Raw genomic sequence first — 26,912 nt, 5'->3', positions numbered from 1 at the left:
ATACGGAGATACACCAGAAAGACCACATAATAGTAAAACAGGCGTTTAGGAATGGCGAAAAATCTAGCGCATTCTCCCTAAGGTAAACGAAACGAAACGTAATATTCAAAAGACTTGTGAAAAAATAGAGGTGAGGAAATAGAACGTTGAAACATTAATGGGAATATCAGGAGAGATTACTAGAAACTTCTGGAGATTCGTATGGCAAAGAAAACTTGGATAACGAAGGAAACTAAAAATAAATTGCGGTGATAAGGGAGTGGAAGAATGTAGACACAGTGCAGGGAAAATTCTAAGTAAAATTAATCATGTATTACGGTGAGAAACCAAGAAGAGAGAAAGAATTGGCGGAAAACAAGGAGAGACACTGCGAGGAAATGGAAAAGATTCAGAAGTAACGAGAGGTAGACGAGTTGTACGTCAAGGTGAAGTTGCTATCTGGCGGCCATGTCAAAAATTAATGATAAAAATGGAAGGATGCTAACTGAGCAAATCGAGGTTCAGAGTAGATGGATGGGGAAAGAGGAGGATCTGCATGACAGCGTAAACAGGCAGGAAATATTTAACATGTAGAAGGGGCAGTGGGCAATCTTGAGCCAAGGAAGAGGCCGCTTCTAAGACATGGAAATCGAGGGAGCTCTCCCTGATATGAAACCTAGGAAAGGTGTGGGTGGATAATATCCCATGTGAGCTGCAGAATAATCTTGGTTATAATGGTAAGAGAAGGTTATTCGAACTAGTACGCAAGATATATGAGGAAGGGTCTTGGCGGGAGGATTTCGCGGCAGTGAACAATAAGGATAAAGTGGTACTGAGGATATTAGAGAGAAGAATAGAGAAAGGGACTATCAATTACTTGGGCGAAGATCAGTTTGGATTCAGAAAAGGTAAGTGAAGATGCAGTTGCGGTAATGAGGTCGCTGGTGAAGAGGAACCTAGACTATAATCAGGTTGTGCTTGTCTTCTTCGTGGATTTTGAAAAAGTATTTCATAGGGTGGACTGGACAAAATTATGGATATTCTCAAGAAAATAGGCGTCAATTGGAGGGATAGGCGACTCATTTGTAATCTTCATATGGCCCAGACTGCGCAAGTGAAGGTGGCGGACGTAGAAACTGGAAGGGAAGCTTTAGCCGAGTAGTAAGGCAAGACTGTTCACTATCTCCATTGCTTTCTAGAGTATATGCTGAGGTGATGGCAAGAGAAGCGTGGGATGAGTTGGGAACTGGAGTAGAAGTGGGAGGGATGATGTAAAATCAGTAAGGTTCACGGACGATCAGGCGTTGATTAGCCAGTCAGCGAGAGGGCTGAAGGCTATAGTGGATGCATTAGACAAGAGATGCGATGGATATGGAATGAGGATTACTCACAAGAAGACTAAAGTCATAATTAAGTTAACCAAATTTCTAGGAAATTTAAATGTATCCACGCGACGTTTTACTCCCTTCGCAATAAATGTTACCCACAATTTATTAAAACTATTAATAATGTGTTAGTGCAATCATAATTAAACTACTTGATAATCTGCTGGTGAGGGGTATTAAAATTCGAGCAGTTGGATGCTGATTCTCCAAAAAGCAATAGACTGATTGCTACAAAATATAATTTGAGCCGTTCTTCCCTATAAATTTATAGATTTACCGTTCTCCCTTTACGTCACCATTATCTTTTCAAAGTATCCAAAATTTTCTACCCCATAAGTGGATATAAACCTGAAACCAGTGTGTTAAATTTAAGACCAACAAAACTTTATATTTTGCCGACGCCAAATTCTACCGTTCAAACACTCATTTGTCTATGTAAGACAAAATTATTTTCTTGATGGTCAGAAAGTATATGAGAATCAAATATTTTAACATTCTTTTTTTTAAGATCAAATAAATGGTAACTTAATGAAGAAAATCCAAATAAAATCATTTGTCAATGGTGCGTTTAATGCTCAATATATTTTTTTTGCACGACAGGTTGAAATTTAATAAAAAATTGTTATATTTTCAAGCATTAATTATGTTTCGTATCTGGTCTCTTACTAATTTCTTCAATTCGTATTGTCATTTGTCTTGAGGTATCCTACAGGCAAGGCCTAAATGGGATTCCTACTTTATCCTTATTTATTTGAAATGTAAAATGTGCTTTTAATGATGATTCCACGGATAAATAAAAATAAATTGGTTGATTATTTATGCGGTTCGTAAAGATTCACGAGCTACGATTGTGACACAAGATAAAAGTAGGTGGACAAGAACGGAGAAAGTGAAGCGGACGGAGACGAGGAGGAACGACGAAGTGTAGGACATAGTACGAGAGGAGAGAAATTTTTGTTACAGGAGGGAATGTTTGGTAGACGAGAGATAGGAAGGAAATAAAAGATTTGATGGAAAGGAATTTCATAGTGAATTGAAGAGGAAATCCAAGAAAGGAGAAAGTACAGCCAGAATGTTTCGTAAATACTCATTACAAACCTACCTTAATCGGTAGGTTACTTTAGTAATAATACATAAATTTTGACACATATTTTTGTACGAATTATTTTTATGAAAATTGTAAAAGTGTCTAAAATAACATAACACGCGTCTTCGTCATCCCTATCGTCCAGTTGCAGCCTCCACGTAAAAGAAATATCCTCCCGAGATTCTCCACTTGATGATTACCGTGAAATTCGGGAAGGGATATTTATCTGAAGCAAAGATCACAAGTTTTTTATGAGATCCAGGGGAAACAGAATATTTCACGAAAGGGGTATTGTATATTTTTCTTTTGTACTCCACGTCGATTTATTTAAGAAAAAAATTAGAGGGACAAGGCTTTATGGGAAAACCTCATGGCGGAGAAGTTAAAAACATTTTACCTTCTTCCAGAAGTATTTAAATTGGAAAAGGTGGGAAATTAATTTTTTTATTCATCGAGAGTAACGTTTTTCATTGAAAACGAAATCTCTAAGATATTTTGACGGGTTGAAACACCATGAAGAACAAACGATATTTTCAAAAATGTCAAGGAATAAATTGTACCTTTCAATTCTTACTTGCCGGATTATATCGCTACTACAGGAGATTACTCTAATTAGTAACCAAATCAATTTTCTTTTAATATGTATTTGAATACTTCCGGGTTTTTGGAGACGAAATCTCACTAATCTCTGTGCTCTACACTTCCGTAAATAATATCCATTTCCCAATCTCGAAGACCGCCGTGTTTCCTTGAGATACGTCTACTTCCATGCGGCGAAGAGATTATGCGCGGTGACACTCTCAACAGTCACAAACCCAAGTCCCAAGTTGGCGAGAGGGTTCCCAAAATTTCAGTCATCTAAACCCCATCCCCTCCACATCGCCTCCCCTCCCTTCCCTAAACACTGCCCCCTACGTGCCCTCCCTCGAGTCCAAGGCCACTTACTAGTCGGCTAGGCTCGCTAGCCACTAGGCCGAGTTTTTGAGGGGTGGGGGAAAGGATCCAAATCTCGGAAGTGCCCGATGTACCCGGCAGCCTTAATTTAGTTTAATTTATTCAATTTTTATGGTAGAGGAACACTCAAGCATCTGTAATTTTCCACGCTTTCATCAAGGAATTATGTAAGATCTTGAGAATGGCCATTATCTTTTGAGACCTAGATTGGTGTAAGTTTCATTAAAGGGTGATAAATTACAATAGTTTGTGTGTTCTTCTGTCATAATGCTAGAATTGCTGTGTGATCAGAAGTTAATGATTTTAATTTAATTCTTAGGTAATTTAAGTGTTAAATTGTTTTGTTAGTCTATTTTTGAATTTATGTAATATGCCGAGTTACTGAAGTGTACTGTAGTTGACCTTTAGTATAGACATTTGCGACCTTATATTTAGAGAACCATTCCTTGTTGATGTGGTTCGATATGGTGAATGATGAGATGCCGTATATGTATGATTGCATGTAAATATGTATTAAAATCAACCCTACCTTTTGCATCATTGATTGTCTTGCAAATAAATCTGTTAAATTTCCAGGTTCTCCATTCAGCTATGTGCCACCAAAGAAAATTAAATTGGCTTTTGGTGATTCACTTCCTGACTGGGGAGCTGTTGCAAAAAATGTACTCGCAGAGGCTGAGAAAAATCCTGCACCGTTGGACTTATTTCAGGTGTGTTCAGAATTCAGCTTTCATCAGTGGAAGAGTGTGTGGCACTGGGAATGTCAATCAAAATGAAAATATTCAAAGCCTCTAAAGTTTCTAAGTTTGTTTCCTTTGAGTAAAATTTGAGGATGAAAAGAAATAGAACTAAATGAGAGTCGAAACATCTGCTAATGGAATAAGTAGCTTATGCCCTAGAATGAAACTAAACTCAAATTCTTTTTCTCACCATTGGTACCACAGAGGTTTTGGAATTTAAAAGAAAAAACTTTAGTATGGTTCTCTGAAAATATGTATGTTAACGGGCACAACCTGGATTTCATAATTTAGTTATATCATCTGGTGATTGATCATGCTAGTCTCCAAATTTGGCTATTGGTCCAAGCATCGACAGGTTTCAGTGGGGTGGCTGACCCTCTCATGAGGTACTAAGCAGGGATTATCCTTTTTGCTCTCCAAATGAGGATCTTCCGCAATTCTTCGCCACCACACGTTAAGGAGGGGTTTCACTGGTGTGCCTTGCAGCTGCATCCAGTTGCTGCCGCAGGTCTTTGCAGTGGGACGTGTGACCAATTGCATTCACGCATGCACATGACAGCCAAAATGTTAATTCACTCCTGACTGTTCAGTGATTGAGTCTGTTGCCTCCTTTATAGAATTCTACCTGTCAAAAATAGATTGTGTGCTGACGTTGTTGGTGTTGATGTAAGAAGAAGCTGAATATGAAGAAATGAAGAGTTAGGTGCTACTGAGCCAGAAATCATGCCCTTGCATGAGATATTGCGAAGAAGGTTTTGTGTTCTGTGTTTTATGTGGCCTCGTGCTTCGTCACTTCTTCAATGAGAACCCTGTCCTCTTCCAGGGTAAATTGGCAAGCCATGCTGTGATGTCTATGCCTTAAAACAACATTCTGTTAGGTCTGCATCTCAGCTGTTAGCTAAGTGGTTGGGACACAGATGCCTGGGAAACGCTGCATCTGGGATGCACCAGAGAAACGTTCAACATGAGAATACATTGTAGCAGTGTACATACTGTGTCTAGCCGCAACTTCGGGAGACTGCTGTGAGAAGCACTAGTGAAACCCCTCCATAGGAGATCTGTGGTTAAAGTTTTTTGTGAAAGATGTGTGTGTGGGTTGGTACTGTCAAGTTTGCTCCGTGAATACAGTATTTCTGCATCTGCGGAGCCCACCAACTTTATCTGGGTTTGAACAAAGGGCTTCCCACTTCTACCTGCAGTTCCCTACCCACAAACATATTTGGAATTTAGTGTTGGGAATACGTGAAATATTGTGGCTGGACAGAAGTAAATTTACACCTCGTATATTCCTTTAGCTTCTGGTTGTAAGGTCGTTCTGATTGCCATACTTATTTCAGTTCTTGAGTGAGGCTTGTCTCAAGTGATTGTGTTGTCCTCTTTTAAGAACGATGGTCCAAAGAAGAAACATGGCCTACAAGAAGGCACCAAACTCGAGGCCGTTCATCCTGTCACCAGAACTCAAATATGCCCTGCAACTGTGACCAAAGTTTTTGACGACCACCACTACTTGGTGACACTGGATGGTATGGAGGATGCCATGTGGTGCTGTTATGCTGATTTCCCTTATGTCTTTCCCAAAGGTCAGTTGAAATGTTTAAATATATGTTCAATAGACTCTTGTTATCATGAATAACATGGGACCAGAAAACCAGAGGTACTTAATTCCAAAATTCGTCAAATCGTTTCTTTTAAGAGCCATTGCAAAAAAAAGATGCCTTGCCAAAATTTCTTGTCTCTTCAGTATTCTGTACATTTGCAGCAAAATCTCGATTATCCGTACTATCCGTCCGCTATTCATTTTTAACATAAACCAAACCATCTATTATTATGTATGAACATAGTCTGTTACATTAGATTGCATTCCGTAGTTATTAACAGCTTTCTTTTCCTGACTCCGATCTTTTTAGCTGCGATAATGTGATTATACTCACATTCCTACTGCTGAGTATAATACCTGGTTTCCAAAAACTGTGTTTCTGCTACCCACCCTTTCCTATAGAGGTCGTCTCGTTCTGTTTCCACACCTCGTCGCACGTGAAGTCAATGCTGTTCTTAACATTGTCAATTATGTCACAGATTGTGCAGTTGCAATTTCATTAAATGATATATTGATGAAAATGTAATTTATTGTGTGGAAACATATTTGTTGAGATAAGGAGAGCTCAGTGTGTGCCGTGTGTGTGCAGTGTGGCGTGACACTAATGGAAATACAAAATCCACCTTACCACAACTGAAGCATTTGTGGGTGAAACACAAGTCAGCATGCGATGAGAAATTGACAAAATTCTGGGGAAACGTGTGTGAGGAAAATTTGCATGCTGTCAAATAAGTTGAAAGCTTATAAAAATGGTTTTTAACCAACTAAAGTATTAAAATGTGCATAATAATCTAAATAACATTCTTTTGATTGCATGTACCCAGAAGAAACTTTAAATATGCACTTCGTTTTATTGCAGGCAATTAAAAATGCATTTAGATCCGAAAATACCCAAAGATCCAACGCCTGAAATCAAGTATCCGAACTGTACTCGAATGCGAAAAAAATCCTGGATCCATCCATTCCTAGAATTTATTCCTAAGTTGATAAACGTATGCGAGGCATAGAACAGTGTTGTATCCTGCAGAATGCAACTCCGCATTACAATAAATTAACTCACAATAGGGTAGTTTCCTTCATCAAAGAAAACAAAAGGCATTGATTGCGATTCGTTGCCCACCATTAGTGTATTCATAATATGTATGCAAATTATTTGGTTTTAGAAATCCCGGTTTAGACGAATGTTAATAGTCAATTTTAACCTCATTTGAAAAAAGGGCCAGATTGGCGCCCATGCGATGCCACTCCACGTGACGTCACAGGGACCTAGTTTCTATACGAGTAGATGGGAGTTTTACATCGTCTGAGATTACCATGCATGTGGCACAGAGCTCAGGGAAACATCTCATAATAATCACTTATTAAAATTGCTTATGGTCGGAAAGTTGTCTTTGTTTGATAGGGTATTAATTAATATTCCTTATTTAAGCCAAGCTCTAACTGCTAGCAGCCTGCATCGTAGTGGTGCTCATAGCCTTGCACCAAGGTGGCCCCACATGGTGGTAGCTGGGACCTGAATGACGTCACACAGGCTTTTCCCAGCATTCATACTAAGCCGTCGCATTTTTGTTCTTGAAATTTTTCATTTTCATTTAATCGCGAAACATAGATACCGTCATTTAAAAATCTAAATGCGTGAAATACGTACTCCAGGAGTAATAATCTTTGTATTCAGGCAGTAAAAAGATAGGAAACCACCCTATTGTGACGAACTTATCTAGTTGCGCGTGTAAAGCGGCTGGAGCCTAAATAACTTCGCTGTCCATGGGAAGGAAGAGTAGGTGAAATGCTGAACAGTTACTGACTTCGCAACAGATGTTCATACATTTCCCAAAAGGGCGAGTTCCTCTACACCACACTGCGTCGCATCGGCCAACTCCAAATTTGAAAATTTCAAGTATGTATTCATACCTCGGAGGGTTCAGAAATCAAATTTCTGTAAGAAGAGGTTTTACTGTACAGTCTATTTCCTAGCGGTATAGAGTGGGTCACTGTGATTCCACTGGAATGAAGCTTATTATGTGATGTTGCGTATATACTGAAGTATAACCTTCTGAAGAAAGAAACAAAATTGACATTCTTTGGCACAGTGCACAAAGAGAACTTGTGAGGCAATGATTATAATGACAAGAGTAATGTATGTAAGGTTTATAAGTGTAGCAATTATAATTGTAATGTATTTAATCATAGATGTGATTGCTTATCAATGAAACTTAGTAATAAAGTTCATTTTGTAATCACTGGGACTGGAACTGAGGTTAGTAATTTTGTAATAACAAAAATTTTGTAATTACATTTGTTTTACTATAGATTGGGTTAGCCTTTTCAGTGGGACCAAAAATTTGCTTTGTAAAAATGAGAACTTTGTAATGAGGTCCTTTGTATTAACTAGAGTCTACTGTATTCTTTCCATGATTTTACTCAATATTCAGATGGCAAGGTAAACTTATCAAATACAGTAGATCTGGTGTGTTTTTCAAATCTTATTCAATAGAATTCTTTGAGTAGATACAAAGGCAAAACTCTTTTAAAGCAATGGCTACTGATATTTCAGTGCACTGAAGCAGTGGGAGCTATGTTCATTTGTTGGTCGAAAGCTAGTATGGATGTCATTGCAATACTTATTTCATAATTTAATTAGCATATATATTTATTTAATTAATGTAATATTTGTAGCAGCTAGCTCTTAAAGAATTTTCTTGTTTACATTGTAATGTATCATTGCATAGTTAATCTATATGAAGAAAATATTTTTTTTCCTTATTAAGAAGTGACTTGTCTAAAGCAAAAATTGTACGTACCTTTAAATATTTGTAAAGAGGTGAGTGTAGATTTATATGTGTGAGTGAATGAGCGTATGCTTGCAGGCTGGGCCAAGGAAAGGAAGATCAGCATCAAATCGCCAAACGAAGAGTGGGAGGCGGTGGAATGGAGGGAGCCAGCCAAAGGGGGGAAAGGAGGCGGCCGTTTGGAGGCCGATGAGGAAGAACCCCGATTTGTTCCTGGAGCAAAGCTAGAAGCAGTGAACCCAGCTGATTCTAACACCATATGTGTGGCCACGGTCGAAAAAGTTGTGGATCACCTTGTCTGGATTCACCTTGACACTGAGGACAGGTAAATTGCAAATCTTTCCACAATTTTTTTAGGCATTACCCAGCCAGCACAGGTTTTCAGCTATCCAAATATCCCCGGATTCGTATTATCCTCTGGTACAAGGAGACGCACTCATTATATGGTGTCACCATCTCAAAGAAAAAAAAGATCCTGTTGGAAAAAATTTCCCTGAACTGGGCATCAAACCGTTTACTGTTGGCTTTAAGGGCCACTGAGTAGACCACTATGTTTCTATATTTCTAACCGAGGGCATTAAATAACTGACTGGACAAACAAATAATATAGCATGGCCTTAAAATAAAGAGTATCTCATTCATAATAGGAGGGAACACTCAAAATTAAAAATTGGTTTTCGTTATTTAAAACCAAAAAGATATGAATGAAAAACACACACGCCAAATTTTAGGGCTCAAATTCGATTTTTAACCGAGATAAGTAGCTTTGAAAGTCCGCCAGGAGCTTCGGCCACGCCCACGGTGCGAAACGTATTTCTATTGGCTGATGCCGCATGACGTGTGAACCTCATGAATGTCGCGAGAGTAATGCTTGAAGAAGCCGTAAACACACTGCGTTCGTGGAAATAGTGGCCAAAAGTTTCTCGTCGTGGCAAAACACAATGTTAATTTGGTTCTGGCAGATACCAGAAGTGTACTGACATTATTAACAAGAACTCTGGACAATTTTTTGTCTCAAAATGAATCATTTCATTGAAATGAAACTTCTTAAGATGAAATGTTTACACTTTTGAAAGAGACAGTAATCACGGCAATTATCGTGGATGTGTTAATTTGTGGACTTACCATCATAAAATCCTTTACTCATTACTTTTTTAGTTTTCGTATGTAAATTGTGAAATAAATGAACAAATGTGCTATAGCTGTAGCTGTTTTCTTGCCCTCTGAAGGGAGGAAATTCGGGGTTCTCTCTGTTTTTTTTAGGATTAGCATTCAAATTTCGTTGGAACAGCATTTTTTAAAGCAGAGGTCTCGTTTTGGTCCACCTATGTTCCTGATAAATGTTCAAGTCAGTTTCGTACTATGAAAAATGGTAAACAATTGTCATCAAAATGAAAGAGTAACTCAGAGATGGGGATTTTTACATGAAAATATCCATAAGTTCACTTATATTTACATCAGAATTACACGTACAGTCACTTTCAAAAGTTTTAGGACAAAGTTTGTGGCACCACTTCTGCTTCTCAAGGAATTTTAATATCCTATACTCCTTTCGGAGTTATCTGCTGCACTCCGCTGACATTCCGTTTGTGATTATATACAATCACACAAAGGGAAAAATTATTTTATACTGCAAATTTATAATTCCCCTTCTATTTATGTAGGGTGTAATGATTATTTCGTAAGCATTTACTGCATACTTGCATCGGTTTTTACTCTTAGTGGTTAAAGTAATTATAATATGATTTTTGTCATGTGACGGGTCGCCGCGGCGGTGGCCTAGTGAGCAATGCTTTGAGCTCGGGTAGTGAAGATTGAGGGGTCGGGACTGTCTCTCATAATTTTTTCAGCTCCTTTTCGTACTTATTAACAGGTTTTTTTATAGTCGTAATTTCGCTGTATTTGATACTATGCTTTTATTTTTGCCGATGCGTTTTTTTAAATTAAGAAAGGAGTCACACATTATAATTTATTATTTTTCAATTATTCTTTTTCGATTAATGATAGTTCAAACTATTTGCTAGTATTCATTCAGTAAGTATTTGCCTCTGGTTTCTCTGTTTTGTTGTAAGATTTTCAAAGTTGTCCGTGTTTATTATTTACTATATGTTCTTCTATTTATAGACCGGGAGTCAACTGCGCTTATTTCTGTTTATTGTGAGTAATGCGATATCATAGTGTTCTTGGAGTGCACATTTGAGATTACCATGTATTAGTTTGTAGTATTTGACACATCACCAGGTTAGCGTCGAAGACTCTTTCCGTTGAAGTGGTTGGCTTTTAATGCGCAAGATAGAAACAAAGAGTGAAAACCAGGGCAAATATGCAGTCAATGTACACGAAATAATCATTATATCCAACATAAATTGAAGCAGAATGATATACTTGCAATTAAAAAGTAAAATTTCCCGTTGAGTGTGGGTGTATTTAAGCACATACGAAATTTTTGCTGTGTGTGGTCAAAGACAACAAAAGGAGTAATGGAAATTAAATCTCTTTGAGAAGCAGAAGAGATTTACATTAACATGGCCCTCACACATTCTATAACAGCCTATTTCTGAAGGAATATGCAGTCTCTGTGCAGCGTCGTACCACCGCCTTCCCCAGTCTCGGTCGTTTGGCACCACAAAAAATACTTTTCTGGCGTTTAATGAGAGGTAAAATCACATCTCGGCACATAACAATATACATTAGGTTTCCTCCCACTCATTTAATATTATCCGTTTAATCTAGTATTTACTTATACTCGAAATAACGTATACGACAATGCACTCCTTATGCAGGCAATGCAGATATCATGAGGTTCACAAGTCATCAACATGGCGTCGCCCGAGAAATACGTTTTTGGCGCGAAATTCAAGTTGAAACTTCAAACTGCTCTAGGGGCGAAATTATTCTGCGCTCAATGGTAAAATTTGGTGAGAGCCTTTCTTACACCCATTGCTATATAAATCAGACAAAATATTTGGTTGTGTAATCCCTTCTATTAGACAGGTGCACTTCCTTGCCACCAGCGCTGTGTAACAACTCGTCCTTGTTACGCCGCTTATGCAGTCTTCTAAAATGGACCATGAACTTTAAAAATGCTCATGTTGTTAGTGCTATAAAGTGTGCTCAAATTTAATTGTTGCTTTGTGCTTCATAATGCTCTAAACTCAATTTCCCTCCATGAGTGACTTTTTTTATTTAATGTTTTCAGGTTTGCTTTGTTCACTTATTTGGTTATTGTCTGATTTGTAGTCATTTCTTAGTGTTTTCATTTCCTCTCTTTTCCAAGGAAATGTTCCCTCAGAAAAAGTGACCACTATTTGGCAATAATCGAGTCAGTAATTTGGGTTCACAAACTCACTCAATGCAGCACTAATGACCCACATAAGCTTTAATCGTAAAGAAATAGTGACCAATTTGCATCATAGAGGCCTTTGTAATGGATGCTGGTGAGCAGCTGCGTACATGAAAGAAGAGCACCAAACACTGCTGCCATTGTAATGGCACGCTCTATTTATCTGTTTATACTGAAGTCCTGCTTTTAAGGAAGTTGGTGTTATGAGGCTCAGAAAATATACCCATCTACACATCATCAACAGAGTAAAGGTTGGAAGGTGGAGACTTTTCTGGCGGGAGGAAAGATATTGATGTACATAGCCCTCAGTTCTTGCCCATTGGTTGATTCAAGCTATTATTTTTGTGTAAATAATTATTAATAATAGCAACATAATTTTGATGTGTGCATAGGTTTTACAACATTTCCCAAAAATAATGTATTAAATTGAGGGATATGCTGTAATTACAGAAATTTATGCCCAAAATCAGCTGATCTGTAAATCTTTTACAACAATAATCATTTTATTTCATTTTTACAAATACCAACACTTTAAATCTTAATGACGTACAGCTAAGCCATTTGTTGACTTATCGGCAGTCCTTTGTTCTACTTTAATGATGCAATGCAAAATATTTTATGCAGTAAAAAATAACATGTTGTACATAAATTTTTTAAAAACTGTATCTTAGTTTCAAGCAACCACACTTTTTATTTTTCTCAGGGAGGTAAATTCTTTGTTCTGAACTCTTAATTTTCATTGATTTGGACATTATTTTCCTGCATTTAAAAATAGTTCTTTGTAATATTTTTGTATAATGACTTATTTTCTAAATTGACTAAAAAATGACTAAATTACAGTGTTTGGTATATTGTTCTGATTGTGTTGTATTGTTTTGATTGCATTTCCTTGGCAAGTGCCTTTGAAAGAAGATAAGTATTTATTTTAGAATTTATTTAACAAAGGTGGAAGCCCATATTATTTCAGATACCTCATTAATTAGTGAAAATGTTTCATTTTCAGCTTTCATCCCAGCCACATTGTGAGCGTCAACTCCTTGGAGATATTTCCTGTTGGTTGGTGTGAGAGCAACCTGTATCCATTGAAACCTCCTCGCTATTACCACATGCCCTCCAGACAAAATACTGGAGGTGGATCGGCTGAAGGCTCAGTGGCCAGCTCGTAAGAATTTGTATTCTTTACTTATTGTTTATTTATTTATTAAACTCACCTTTCTATACTCCAGCCTTTTCTATCAACATTTCCCTGTTTTCAGGATAGACTTAGAATACATGTCAAAGACATAAGTGTAAGGTGTGCAGTGTAACATTAATTGAATTAACTTAACACTGATTTTACTCATTCGTATTTCAAGAGGTTCTGCCATGACCAGTCAACTCAAAAGATACCTACTTTTCATGTGATTTAGAATTTTTTCATTTTTTTAGGTGATATTAACTGATGTTAAAAAGCAAAATAACGGTAAACACTATGAAAAAATTTCATTTTTTAAACTAATCGGTGCATGAGGGCAACCTTTTCATCTAAGTCTTGTGATTTGACTTCAGTTAGGTATGATTTTCATTTCTTATACAGTAGATTCTCGTTGATACGAACAACCTTTTTACGAAGTTCTCGTTATTAAAAAGCAAACAGTTGGTCCTGACAAAAGGGCTATCCAATCTATAGCCAAAGAAACATTATTACAAAATTTTTGTTATTACCAAATTATGGACCTCAGTCCTGGTCCCGGCAGTTACAAAATGAAATTAATTACAAAGTTCCACGAATAAGCAACAGCATTTAGGTGGATATACACTACTCGTAAGTTTTAATAATTGTGCCACGTTTAAGTTTTCCTTGTGTACTGTTCCCAAGAGCATCAATTATGGTTCTTTCTTCAGTATGCACACAACATCATATAATAAGCTTCATTCCTGAATACGGAATCATAGTGAACCACTTGTTACCGCTCGTAAATTAGATGAACAGTTAGTCCTCTTTCTACGCACATTCGAATTATGAACTTTCAGAAATACAAACATTCGAAATATTCAAGCGTGCCCCAGTGGCGGCTGGTGGTAATTTATCTAGGGTGTGCATTAGAGCAGATATAGGATGATTTAATTATGTTATGTGAATACTAATCCATGTGCATCATATTTTGTCGTAATAGAGTACATAGCAAGCAAAACATATCACTGGTACAGTCTACCCTTAAAATTGCATGAACATAAATAATATTAGCATGCATGAAAATAATTATTCTAAACACACCTTTACAAGTGACGGTAGGTGAAATTCATTCTCCTTTCCTTACACCCTATGAGGAAGTAGTGTAGAAAACGGCCATACAGATGGCTCTGGAGACGGACTAGGATCCTGGGCGCAGGTAGTGTAGGTGGCGGCTACACCACTACACTACCTGCGAGTCACTCACCAAAAATATGCGCGTGCGCACTCGCATCGTTTTGAGTCTGCTCCCATCACCCATTTGAGCAGTGCATACCGCCCCGCTTACTTCTTCCCGCCAGAGCACCCTCAAGCGATCGCATAGACCGAAAATGCGCCCGGCACGATGCCACGGGATCGTACACTTGTAGAGTAGTGAATTCGAAAAGGAGATAGCTGTAGCGTTCGGAGCTTCATGTTTCTTGCATGTGCAGACAGGATTTGTATCCTTCTCGTTGCAAAGGAATAGTTTTATTTTATAATTCATTCATCTTTGGGTGTGCACCTGCTAACATGCGAATACGCACGCGCCGCCACTGGCGTGCCCAGAATTCCAAATTTGCCGCCTTTCGAGTAGACCAATGCGACTCACTGTAGCGTAGAGGAACTCGCACTATGAGCATAATCTGAACAAAGTATCATTGAATTCAGTGTGAAGTTAGGAACTGTTCAGTGTTTCACCCGTTCTTCCCCACTGCGGAGAGCGATTTTTTTTTCAGTTCCGGTTGCATCGCAGGCTCAGCTAGATGAGTTCGTCGCAATCGTGGGTTAACTCACAATTGTGATGCAGTGTTGCATTCTGCAGGACGACCGCAATCCTCGATACCTTGCATGCAGTCCAGCCAGCGAGAGTTGCCCCATGGCAGCACGAAAGGAGGGGAGGAAAACCCTGCGCCAGCACGGTTTGCAGCCAATCGCTGTCCCCCAAACGCACCTCACGCCCTTGCCTTGTCATACAAAGTCACATGCATATGGGGCACTGAAACAAGCCTGAGCCACCAAAACAAGCCCTTTCATCGAATCACCAAAGCAAGGGATTCTTCTTCCTTTGGGTCCTTCACTCTCGTCATCTCTTCGAGTTCCTTTCTTCACGGAACCCTTTTGTTTACAAGTGACGTGGGCGTTTCCCTTTCTTACCTGGCAACCTTGCCCCCGACCCTGAACTAGACCATTCTACCTGTCATCGGACAACTCTTGGCGGCCGGACTGTAGGTTTATCAAATTACCAACAAGGTCTCCAAAAGTATCTGATGAAATGAAATGAATTTTCTTGTGTTAATATATTTGTGCGTAATTTATTCGCATGTATCATACACTGTTTTTTTTTCGACGATTCCTAAAAGATACTTTCATACGAACTTCGTTATTGTGAACTTCCAGTTTTTCGGTCCCATGAGCTTCGTAATAGTGAGAGTCTACTGTATTTTAATAAATTATTTTGGAGATATGCCTACATTATATTTTTATCACAATTCTTTTTACATGATTTACTTTATATCAGTTTTTTCCCTCTTTTATATCTACTATTGTAGTTCATCAATCTACATTTTTCCAATGCTGAGACAAGCATTACCATTAGAGCCTATGTAAAATTGATTTTCAAATCTTATTACCTGAAAATGTGAATTCTCTGGCTGTGGGCACGATTGGACTGCTTGTGGCACCATATGCCCAGCAGTCCAGCAACACCCTGTCCGGTAGTGTCCACAAATATCCACAGGGAAGATCGACGCTTCGGTAGATTAACTGGCTAAAGCACTCGACCGGAAATCGGGGGATCCGGGTTCAAATCCCGGTCAAGGCAGATGATTTTTTCTCTGTGGATCTTTCACTCTTTGAAAATGTGATATAAAAGCCTAAATTCTTGTGTTGTCTGTTGATGAAGTACTATTTAAAGAGATTATTTTGGAATTTTCAGGAAAAAGGCATTTCGTCAATTCTTAATAGATACCCTTCTAGTGATTAATGCAGTAATATGGATAATTCATTTGTTTCAGAACTGATAGGAAGGAAAATTCTGAAAACAACCCAAGATCATTTTGGTGCCCAAAGATTTACTTCAACCATAAGGTATGTCACGAGGATAAATCTTCTCATTTTCAATTGTGAAATTGGATCATATTACGAAATGAATCCATAGTAGTACTAATACATAGGTGAACCTTAGATATGTAATCTATATTTGGATATGATGCCTAGGCATTGATACCTGAATTTGAATGGCAGGCTATTTTGCAAGGAATGGTGTGGTACATACTTAGTTTGCTATCTCTCATTGGAATAAATTTGGATTTTCATACTGTGGATTATTTACTTGTCAGTCATATTTATGCATCTGAAATCATTCCACAACTATAATAAAGTGTTGGCTGTACAGTGAGATGTAATTAATTGCTTGACCCTTTTGCCTATTTTTCCCTTTAGCAATGCTGAAGAATGCCAGGGCTTTTTGGCAAATTTGTCGGTTTGCGCTTAAAAATTTACAGAAAGCCTAATATGCATTTTCAGAAACTATGGCCCATATTCTTAGTTGACCCTATAGGGTCAGCAGACCCTGGATACGTCATCAGCCCCTACATAAACCGATCTCGCCCTGCGTATGCCACATCAAGCCCTACATATGTCCATTTTTGGAACTAAACTGGCCCTACTTAGGGCCGGTTTTATAATGTCTGGTTAAACTGGAGTTTAAGCTAAGCGTCGGTTAAGTCCCAGAATTCTGTTTTATAATCGATGGTTAAGCCAAATCTGAGCGTTAAAGTGGTAGTCAAGCTAAACCATGGATTTCCCTCGGGTAAAAAGTTAACGTGAAGTTTAAATTGTTGAAAATGGCGGATGTTTTGAAATGCTGAAGAACCCTACGATAATATACGGAAGAAATAATCGACCAAGCGCAGCATCCTCCGTTTTTATCCGTATCTACGATATCAGCAATCAATTTCCAATATTTTTAGCACCACAATAGCAATGTAATAAGTGAAATATTTCCATAAGACCGGTGATATATCCGGAACGGACCACTATTCTACGGTATTCGCTACGAAATCCTTACAAACATCTCAAGTTTGATAATAATCACCATCCAATAAATAATATTGTCTATTCTATGGACTGCAGTCGGAGATCGTGTGCTAAACCCCTGAAAATGTTGAAGTTATGCAATATTTGTGCCGGCGTAGGAGTTTGTTATGATTTGTGCCAGCCAAGTGAGTTGATGAAAAATACTAGAATTACATATCGGAGGGAAGGAAGGAGGTGTAACAGGAGTGTAGGTATAGAAATCTGTTATTACCTGGTTTTGCTGACTTCATCAACGATTTCAAAATGTGTCGGTGTTTACAAAGACAGTTTGAATTAGAAGAACAGCCAAGTTTCGTATTTGGCAATCGAAAGCGAGAAAAAGATCGTATCTACTGATTGCATTCTGATTTACTAGCATGTGATGTCACTATAGAATTCATAATTACTTCTGAGGATATATGTTATGAGGTGAAAGTATTTTCGTATTTCCTTTTCCAAAGGATGTTTGTCAAAGTACTACTATAAAAATTGTAGGTAAGTCCATTAACAATATTTGGTGTACGGCTTGGTATTTCTTGGAGATAAATATATAGGAATAAGTGAGGCAAGTGAAATATTGCGTGAAAAAGAAAGTATTTAGCACGTTTCGTACGTAATGTATACAAGATACTGTTTGAGTTTTCTTTGGAAGCTGAGAAAGGCAAATTGATACGACCAATACAGCTCGTGTGGGTAAAAAAGTAAGAATGACTGATTTGCTCATAAGATGGTATGATATATCAATGAATTTGTGAGGCAAATGAGCCTTTGGAGTGTGGAAGTTTACTAATTATTGTACGTTTTGTGACTAAAGTAATGACCTCTTATCCTTTTGATAGAAAAAGATTTGGAAAGGCACCTTAAGCAAGAAAAGTCTTCTCTTCTCTGAGCGTTCTAATGTGTAGCCTTCGACGGAAAAAATTGCGACTTTATTGCCTAAGTGCTGTTCGTAGCCAAACACAGGTTTTGTACTATTAAAACCTCCTAGCAAATTATCTACCATCGAAAGTAGCTGCAGAGCTATAGAATCAGTGGTGCATCTGCCATCAAAAGTAGCTTCAGAGCCATAGAAACAGTGGTGCCCATCTAGATATCTCATGTTAAAATATAAGAGTGCCAATTTGGTTACCAATACTTATCTTATTTCAGGCTTGAATGTTTTAATATGGTGAAAATAAACAATTCGATACTTATCCTGAAAAAGTTTAATTTTATTCCATACATTTGAGCCTTAATTCAAGAGAATTTGGACCCTTGTACCTGAAGACTCATGGAAAATATGGAATATATGATATCAAAGCCAGATCAATCAAATAAATATTATTTTAAGGTTCTTAAGCATTGTCTGCTAAGGGAATATATTTATTGAGGTTCTCAAGCATTGTCTGCTAAGGGAATGTTTGAAACAATCAGAGTCAGTTGTATTTCTTACAATATTGAGCCAGCTGGGCTACTCTTGCTTGCTATTGGGGAAAGCTGTTGTCTGTGTACATATGTATTTGCTCATGAGGATGAATTTACAGGAAATGACTGCATTCACCACCATTCCATTCATTATTTTCTATGCTTATCAGTGACCACTGAAATTTTTTCATCGATAAGCTCTTTCAAAGTACCTTGTATGATATTGAGCAAGATATGGTGGAAGTTCTTCATATTAGTAAAATAAAACATTGCAGTATTTCCACTGATTTTTATTATAATAAAATCAGTGGAAGTATTGCTGTCTAATTTTACTAATGACTCTATCAAAGTCTTAAGTGGGATCCTTGGTATGGTTTCTTCCTAAAATATTAACCCTTACTACTACTTGTCGACGTTTAATTAACTAATATGTTTAATAAGTCTTCAAAGGATAAGTGAAGACATATTCCTATAACAGCCAATTTACATCACATATCTGGTACACTCGTTAGTTTCTTGGGATTTCAATCCCATACGTAGCTTTTATTAATTTTTTCATGCTCCATCCATTGAACTGTCACTAATGAGTACATACGTTCAAAAAATCGATTAGGTATAACATCATCAACACTTATAATCATGCATGACATGATATCTCATTCCATTCCTTACTGTTATAAGTGATTTACTCATTAAGGTTGACATATTTCTTAGTAACATACATGGTTATTCCATTTATTCCAGAACCATTGTCTCCCTGCCCTTGCTTGTTACTCAAAATCCTTACCTTAATCCCTGTTGTCGGCATTTCAAGCTTGATGAACACTTCACATTCATCTCCTGCATTAATTCCCTTGCCTCATTTATCTCGTCTAGCACTTCCTACTTCCTTTTCCTCTGTCAATCTTATCTATACATTCCTGTATCTTACATTCTTATCCTCCTTCTGGGTCAAAAATACCAGTTTCATAGCAAACCTTACTCCATATATCTTAACCAGACTTCTATTTGCACTTTGGTACTGTGATTTTCCCATTAATTCTCCTCTTTTTATTTATTCCAAGGATTATCTCTGTCTCATCTGTCTCGCTGCGATCTGCATCACTAAAGATATATTTTAACATGCATAGCTGCAACGTATGTAATGAGAAACAGTCTATGTTCATGTCACATAGGCAAATTTTCTTAATAGATTTATGGAAGTGGAGTGGATGTAAGGGAAATTGCTTCTATGATCACTTCATAAATAGAACATGGTACGGTAAAATTCTGTGAGGAAGTCATACTATTGCATTTATGATAGTGGAAGCACATACATTAATTATAAGTGAGTGATGTCAGTGTGGTGCATTCAGAGATGACTTGGTACAGCAATCAAAAGGATTACCCCAGAAGTAGGTAGTAAAAAAAATTACTTACTGTGACTACATGTAACAACATAATTCTATTGAAAACTCATATCCCAAAAGACAGTTGCAATGAAGGAGTCATCATGATGGAGTCCTTATGCTTTGCATTTGATACAAATAAATTCTTTAAATGCTGTATAAATAACTGTATATTTGTACCGTGACGGATCCATGGAGGGGGGGGGGCTAAGGAGGGTATCCAATTTACTCCCCTTGGGTATCCACTTTACACTAGATAGAATGGTGGTTTATTTCCGACTCCCACTACAGCTGGAATTTTAACCTCACCTAGCCCACCCCCTTGTCCCTATCCTGGATCCACTACTGTCTTTGTATAATTTAGTAATCTGCTAAATATTTAAAACATGTTCAATGAAAGCTTCATATTTTGTGGGCTGAGAATAAAAGAAAATATCTATCACATATATAGTATAGTATTCATAAACACCACTGAGAGTTGAAAATTAATGCTTTCATTCTGATTAGATATGTTTTTTGACAGATTTTTTATAAATTGAACCCAGAAACTTTAATATCTTTGCACCCCATCTCTTTCCCTTGAATCTTAAATACAACACAAGCCTTTGCTGTTGATTAGATATGAAGTTAGTTATGTTAGCACTTAAAACTTATTCTTACACAAGGTTTGCAAAAATAGTATTAACATAAAGAATAGATCCCCCATCCCAAGCTATGAGCCAAAAAGAGTTGCAATATTTGTTACAGATGCATATTTTTATAACAACATGCAGCCTACTTGTAAAGTATGAAAGGTTTGCTGCAAACTGTAGATTTATTTAATAATTGGATAGCAGGAGCCCTTGAAGTAACTGTGGTAGGGTTATGCATAAGTTATTCAAACTTTATTCATTCTTCTCTAATTATAATTTTTGACTGTGAAGCTATGTTCATAATCAGTGATTTCTGAACATCCATTCAATTTAAAATGGCAATGAATACATTCTCAATGGCATTACCATAAAGACTCACAGTCATCCCTATTACAATATCAACTACACTATTGACAGCCAGTATCAAAATGTTTCACTTTATACTTCAATGGTAAGGGCTACTTGGTGTCATGCAATAGATTTTGGTATCTGTAATGAAGAAATTTAAACTTAGTTCTGTCCCTTATTGAAAATTTATTTGCCAGAGATTATGGATTTCATGAAACATATTGCTTCTTAACAGTATATGTATATATATAATCATAAAAAAGATGAGATAATTTAAAGTTATGAAATATCTGCTGCTAGCTGACAATTATATGGCTCAATTCTTTTCGTGTCTGTAACACGAGTGGCACATGGCTGAATATATACCTCCTCATTGTGAAAATTTTAATAAAACTGAAAATGCTCTATTAAAACACAAAAATCATCAAAGGAATTACCATGAATTGATCATAACAATGACATCATTGTGACAGAAGCCTCGTTATCGTTTTAATGAACACTGATGAATTTTTCTATTAGACGGTGGTTGGTTATAAATTCTGTTATTTAAATTATGGCCATGGTGAGTACTTTGAAAACGGGAAAGGCTTTGATTAATCACAACTTGCAGGCTGTTCCTAATTCCGTAGGGAACGCAGAGATGATAATAAATTAGCGTAGGGGCCATACTAACGCTAAGAAGATATATCTTACTGCAAAAGTATGATTAAAATTTATCGTCATTATGATTAAATTGTAGCCTCAAAATGTTCCTAAAATCGCTCTGGTGGCGTACTCAATAGAAAACCATTTCAATTGGTTTCACAATACAAATGAGAATCTTCGTTCTCGAATAATAAGCACAAACAAGGTTAATATACCACTATTTCTTGAAAAGGGACTCCACCTTGATTCAATCCATTAACAAATAGTAATTCATTATCTCCGTGTAATTTATGGCTTACACAATTAACACTTGTACATGCCAAATATTCACAGATCGAGGCGAGTATTTTTATTTTAACGACACACTGATGATTGACCATAAGATCGTCAACGATTAAAACCGAAAATATTGGCGTCATCTTCGTTTTCAAAGCTAACCATCACTTCAAAACAAACGTAAACAATTCTTTCACCACTCTCCAACTCGATTTTTTTCAATTTTGACTTTCGTCTGTTTCACTTTTCGCGATCAATTGTTGGTATGAGAATTACAGTAGCTGCGCTTTCCTCTCGTTAAAGTTCCCATCAGCCAACCGGCGGTAGGATTTGCTTTATAAAACACAACCTCTCGTTAAACTCCACGTTACCGTAATCTCCACGTCAACTTAACGTGAGGTTTAACCAGACATTATAAAACCGGCCCTTAATGTAGTGTTACTGAAGCAGCCCTACACCCTACAAAAACATGGCGGCCAAATTTCATCTGCTGATCACTTCGATTAAAGAATCTACGTTGCAATGCATACTAAGCGAGTCGAGCTCACAAGAACTATTTTAAAATTTACAGTAACATGGCAGAAAGGTGATAATACTGCCGAATTATACCCATCAAGTGAAATAAATAATAAAATTGGCTGAAGTATATTAAGTACAGTATAGTGGTATACATCACCTTGTTTCTGTGAATATATATTAATATTTTTCACATTTTGTCACTTGGAACACTTTTTAGAAACCAATATCGTTTACGTTGAACAATAGAAAACATATTTTCATGCCGTTATTTGCCACATAATAATCTTAACTACGGAAGGTGAAAGCGAATGACGTACCTTGATGATGCAACGTAAGTTCCCACATCAATGATCATATTTGGCCTGTACTTATCACTATCTTGTACATTTTGATTTTGAAGTACATAATTTAAAGACAATATGAGTCTACTTTTGGCTCGATATGAGAGTATTTGTAGCGATAATTAATGTACCGACATGACTTGGCGGACAACACCGATTGTTTATTAACCTTGAGCCGTTGCCCTAACAATGCGCCCGAAAATTATCAGATGTCTTTTCTTAGTTTCATAGTTAGGTCTCATTATGCAACCAGAGTGAAAAACTGGAGCTGTGCCATCATCTACGTCATTTCTGAGACTTGACGACAGAATCACCCCCCGCCACTTGTGTAGGGTTGACTGAGAAAAGCATGTAGGGACCTCTTGTTATGTAGGGACGGATATGTAGGGTCGTCTATGAATGCCATCCAATTGCACCCAAAACTTACAGGTATGTTAAAGCATGACGGATACTAAAAATAGTTACCAAAGCTACATAAAATGCAAAAAATAAAAGGCGTGAGTGTAAAAAAACCTGGCCCATCGATCGGCCCATGTCACTCTTTGCACATACCCCGCGGGCTGATGGATCTGGACTGTAAGGGTTAAAAGATAAACGCTTTATTTTTACCTCTGATTTTAGTAATGAAGATGTTATGAATTTTCTCATTGGTAACCACCAAATTTATGGAGTAATAAACCATATTATAATGAGTATAAGGTAATTAGATGTTGTTAATATCATGCTGATTCATTTATTCATCGCTATGTGTTCACATTTTCAGTGTTTCTCTGGACCATTTCTGAGTAAAGGTAAACTAGCGCAGTTGCCAAAAGCTGTTGGTCCTGGTCCCGTGACCCTAGTCATGAGGGTTGTTCTCTCCATGCTGATCAGCTCAGCTTACAAGTCATCCCGTGTTCTCAAAGAGCTGCAGGCAGAGGGAAATCCAGGCCCTGGAATGCACCTAGAAGTTCTCAAGGCTAAGTACGTTTCAAGTACAAGAGTTATAAATGGGTGTGCGTCACCCTGAAAAAATACCTAAGAAGACTGGAAAATCTGAGGCAATTAAAAAAAAATATTTTTCTGGAATCTCAGATTTACTCTGTTGATATTAATTTTCTTTAGTGAACTATGTTTATGAAAGAGCAACTGAAGCAATTTCCCATGTAGGCAGGCAACAATGTTTTCAATATTAGAATATCATTGTGTTTTCAGTGGTTGTATTATTTGCATCGTTATTGACACCTCTGATTTAGGGTCGTAAAGAGCATGCCTTTATTGACAAGTTGCCAAGTTAAAATTCTCTAACATTGCCACGTTTATTTTAATATTGCGATTCTTTTTGGGGTTGTAATGATTTCGGACTTTCTGGCATCAGCAAACTTTCCTTTTTACCCCCTAATGATTAGCCTGGAGATAGTCAATATATTCATTTTTAGTTGTAGATTCCTTTATATCAATGCTGCAAAAAGCAAAGTCTGGCTATAATTTAGCTCCAATTTAATGCCATTTCAGAGCACCAGCATGACATAATTAAAATCTTAGTAAGGGTGTTACTAAGGTGATTTGATCTCGAAATATTTTTAAGTTTTCTATTTTGTTTATTTTTTTCTCCAATTGTACAAGTTTAAAAGTAATCCCTTTACTGAATAGTCCAAAAACTATTCCAAATATTCTCGTATCATTAATTGCAAAAAATCAATATTTCCTCTGGAAAAATAAAAATTGCATGTGGACAACATGGAAATCTCAGTGAATTTCTAAATGTGCAGCTGCTGAACACCGATGTTTTATGGAATATGTTTTGGCTTTTCATGGTAGATGTATAGTGGTCATATAAAAAAGTGGTAACATACTATTATACCTACTAATTGAAAATTTTAACATTTTTTAATACAGTCAATTCATTTCATTTTGTGGTGTGTGAGCCATGTTTACTTTAGCCTGGTAGATACCCTTTTATGCTAACCTCTTCTTTGCCATGGGTATGACCGAAATGTTGCTTTTCGTAGTGAGTTGCTATCGTGTAGATCAGGTAGAGTTTGAATGATAGGTTTGGAATGGGTAGAATTTTTGAGAATATCGATCTCCTTAAATTTTAGTTGGTATCAAAAGTCATTAGAATGTTTCTACATAAGTTGAAATTGCCGCTCATTGATGGGCCCCATGGAGTTTAATGCTCTCAGTTTTTGTGTCAAATGTTGAATACTTCAAGTGCATTTTTCATCTCCTGTGCTCAAAGGTACAAATTGAACAGCTACCGGGCAAGCGTGGCTGTTGTGACTTCAGCTGACAAAATACCTGCCTTCTGCATGGATATTTGCAACAAACTACAGTGCTGTCCTCACATGTTCGGACCAGAGTTGGTGGGGGAGAAGTGCCCAGCGGAGTGCAGTGTCTTGTCAAAAACCAAATTCAGTGAGTGCTATATGTGATGTGGGAAAAATTAAGTAGTTTACTAAAGTAGTGGATGAATAAAGTCTGAACATTTAACCTAGGGGTACATTTTGCTATGTAAAAATCATTTGGCTAACCCAAATTCGAACCTGAATCTCACGATTGCTAATCAGGTGTGCTACTAGTTACACCTCCAAGCCATCCTCTTTTTTCATGGCGGAGATCAGACTGGGTTTACTGAACAAGGGGTTAACATCTCAAGCAATTGGGAGATTAATGTTGGAATCCCGGCTAAGCCACATTATTTAGTCGTTACATAGTTCATGCCAAGTCTAAATAACTTTTCAACAGTGTACAAAGTCACTAGCTACATGTGATGCTTTAGTAAGTTTAATAAATCACAAGGTAAGGAACTAAGTTTGAGGTGGTGGAACTGTTCCATGAGTGTACTACATATTGGAGCGATTGAAATTTTCCTCTTTTTTTAATTCAACAATTTAATGAGATGACTATTTTTGTCCCACTACATAAAATCCTTTGGTTACTCAGAGTGTATGTATATTACACTCGTTTTTGCAGTTGTAGTGAGGCAGGGCTTGTAAATCCCCCCCCACCCTGGCTACAATTACACTAAATATTCAACCAAAAAACCTTTTCCATGAACACTGTCTCTGACTCCACTTAATGAAAAAAAATAATCCATTGACTACCATCACTTGCCAGCACTGGTGGAATGAATTCCTTCTTCCATTTGAGAACCAAGACTTTGTCACCTGCCTTCAAAACAAATGGAAGGTTAAGGAAATCTCATTCAACTGTACTTAATGGAACAGTTCCATTTACTTTCAATCACTTCTTTAAATTGAATTCAATGAAAGTAAAAACAAATTAATCGTTTGTTGGGAGCATTCTATCAAAAATGTATTTTTAGGGAAATCATAGAAGAGTTAAGGAAAGTCTCTGCATAGTTGGAAGTATCGGCTCAGGTGACGTTGTCCTCAGACAAGAAAATTTTAATGCCGATTGAAGTGGGGACATTTTTTTTTAATTTACAAAACCAGATTTTAAGATAATTTTCCATTTACAATTAGTGTTCAGATATTCTTGTCTGTTGGGAATCATGTATTTATGGTTTGCATGTTAGTTGATTGAGAACTTCTTTTTGCAGCCCAGTATTGGTTAAGGGGAAAGAGGAAAATAGGTCGTCCGAAAGGGGAAGCTAGCAATTTGGTGTCGAAGCCGAAGCAGAGACGCAAGAGGGGACGCAGAAGGCTGTTCACGTCCACTGCGAATGCGCAGGGTGTGAAGCCACAGAGGACGAACGATGAGGCTCCTATGGATGTTGATGGGTGTGATGAGGAGACGGCCCCACCCTCTCCAGTGGCCGAGGGGAAAAACTCCTCCCCTTCACAACCAGCAGGTACGTCCACCTCCCTTGTCCCTCATCACCTACACATTTAATTTCATCTCATCGTTCACCATATTGACCTAAGGGCATTTTCCAAAGTGCCAATAAACACTTTAAATTGATTGCTTGATCAATTGATGATGTAGGATAACGATCTCCCCCTACAACTTACAATCTACCTCTAAAGGAAGAAAACCATCTAGTGGTCATGGCTGAGTTAAAAAAATGAGCATCGAATATACAATGGTACCCAGAGGTTAAGGTGCTTTTCAACATGCCCATAGTGACTGGCAGTGTGGGAGCAAGTCAGTGCAATCATGCTACTCCACAAGGAGAGCAGACCAGCATGTGACTTACAGCTTATGGTTTGCAACTCCTCAAGGTGTGACTCGCCCATGGACCACGACTCCTCCCTCTTCGTACAGTACA

General features: G+C 37.4%; 1 protein-coding gene across 1 annotated transcript in view; it reads left to right on the top strand.

Annotated features, from left to right (window-relative positions):
* LOC124157036 (scm-like with four MBT domains protein 1) overlaps positions 1-26,912 on the top strand; it is a 48,712-nt gene that overhangs the window by 12,467 nt on the left and 9,333 nt on the right. The window contains exons 7-14 of the mRNA XM_046531503.1: positions 3,982-4,115; positions 5,530-5,725; positions 8,610-8,856; positions 12,878-13,036; positions 16,084-16,156; positions 23,463-23,662; positions 24,921-25,096; positions 26,244-26,495. Coding sequence (XP_046387459.1) covers positions 3,982-4,115; positions 5,530-5,725; positions 8,610-8,856; positions 12,878-13,036; positions 16,084-16,156; positions 23,463-23,662; positions 24,921-25,096; positions 26,244-26,495 — 1,437 coding nt within the window. The remainder of the gene's footprint in view (positions 1-3,981; positions 4,116-5,529; positions 5,726-8,609; positions 8,857-12,877; positions 13,037-16,083; positions 16,157-23,462; positions 23,663-24,920; positions 25,097-26,243; positions 26,496-26,912) is intronic.

Source organism: Ischnura elegans, chromosome 4, assembly GCF_921293095.1.
Source record: "Ischnura elegans chromosome 4, ioIscEleg1.1, whole genome shotgun sequence".
Lineage (NCBI taxonomy): Eukaryota > Metazoa > Arthropoda > Insecta > Odonata > Coenagrionidae > Ischnura > Ischnura elegans.
The sequence above is the reverse complement of the archived record's forward strand: the minus strand, read 5'-3'. Positions and strand labels throughout refer to the sequence as shown.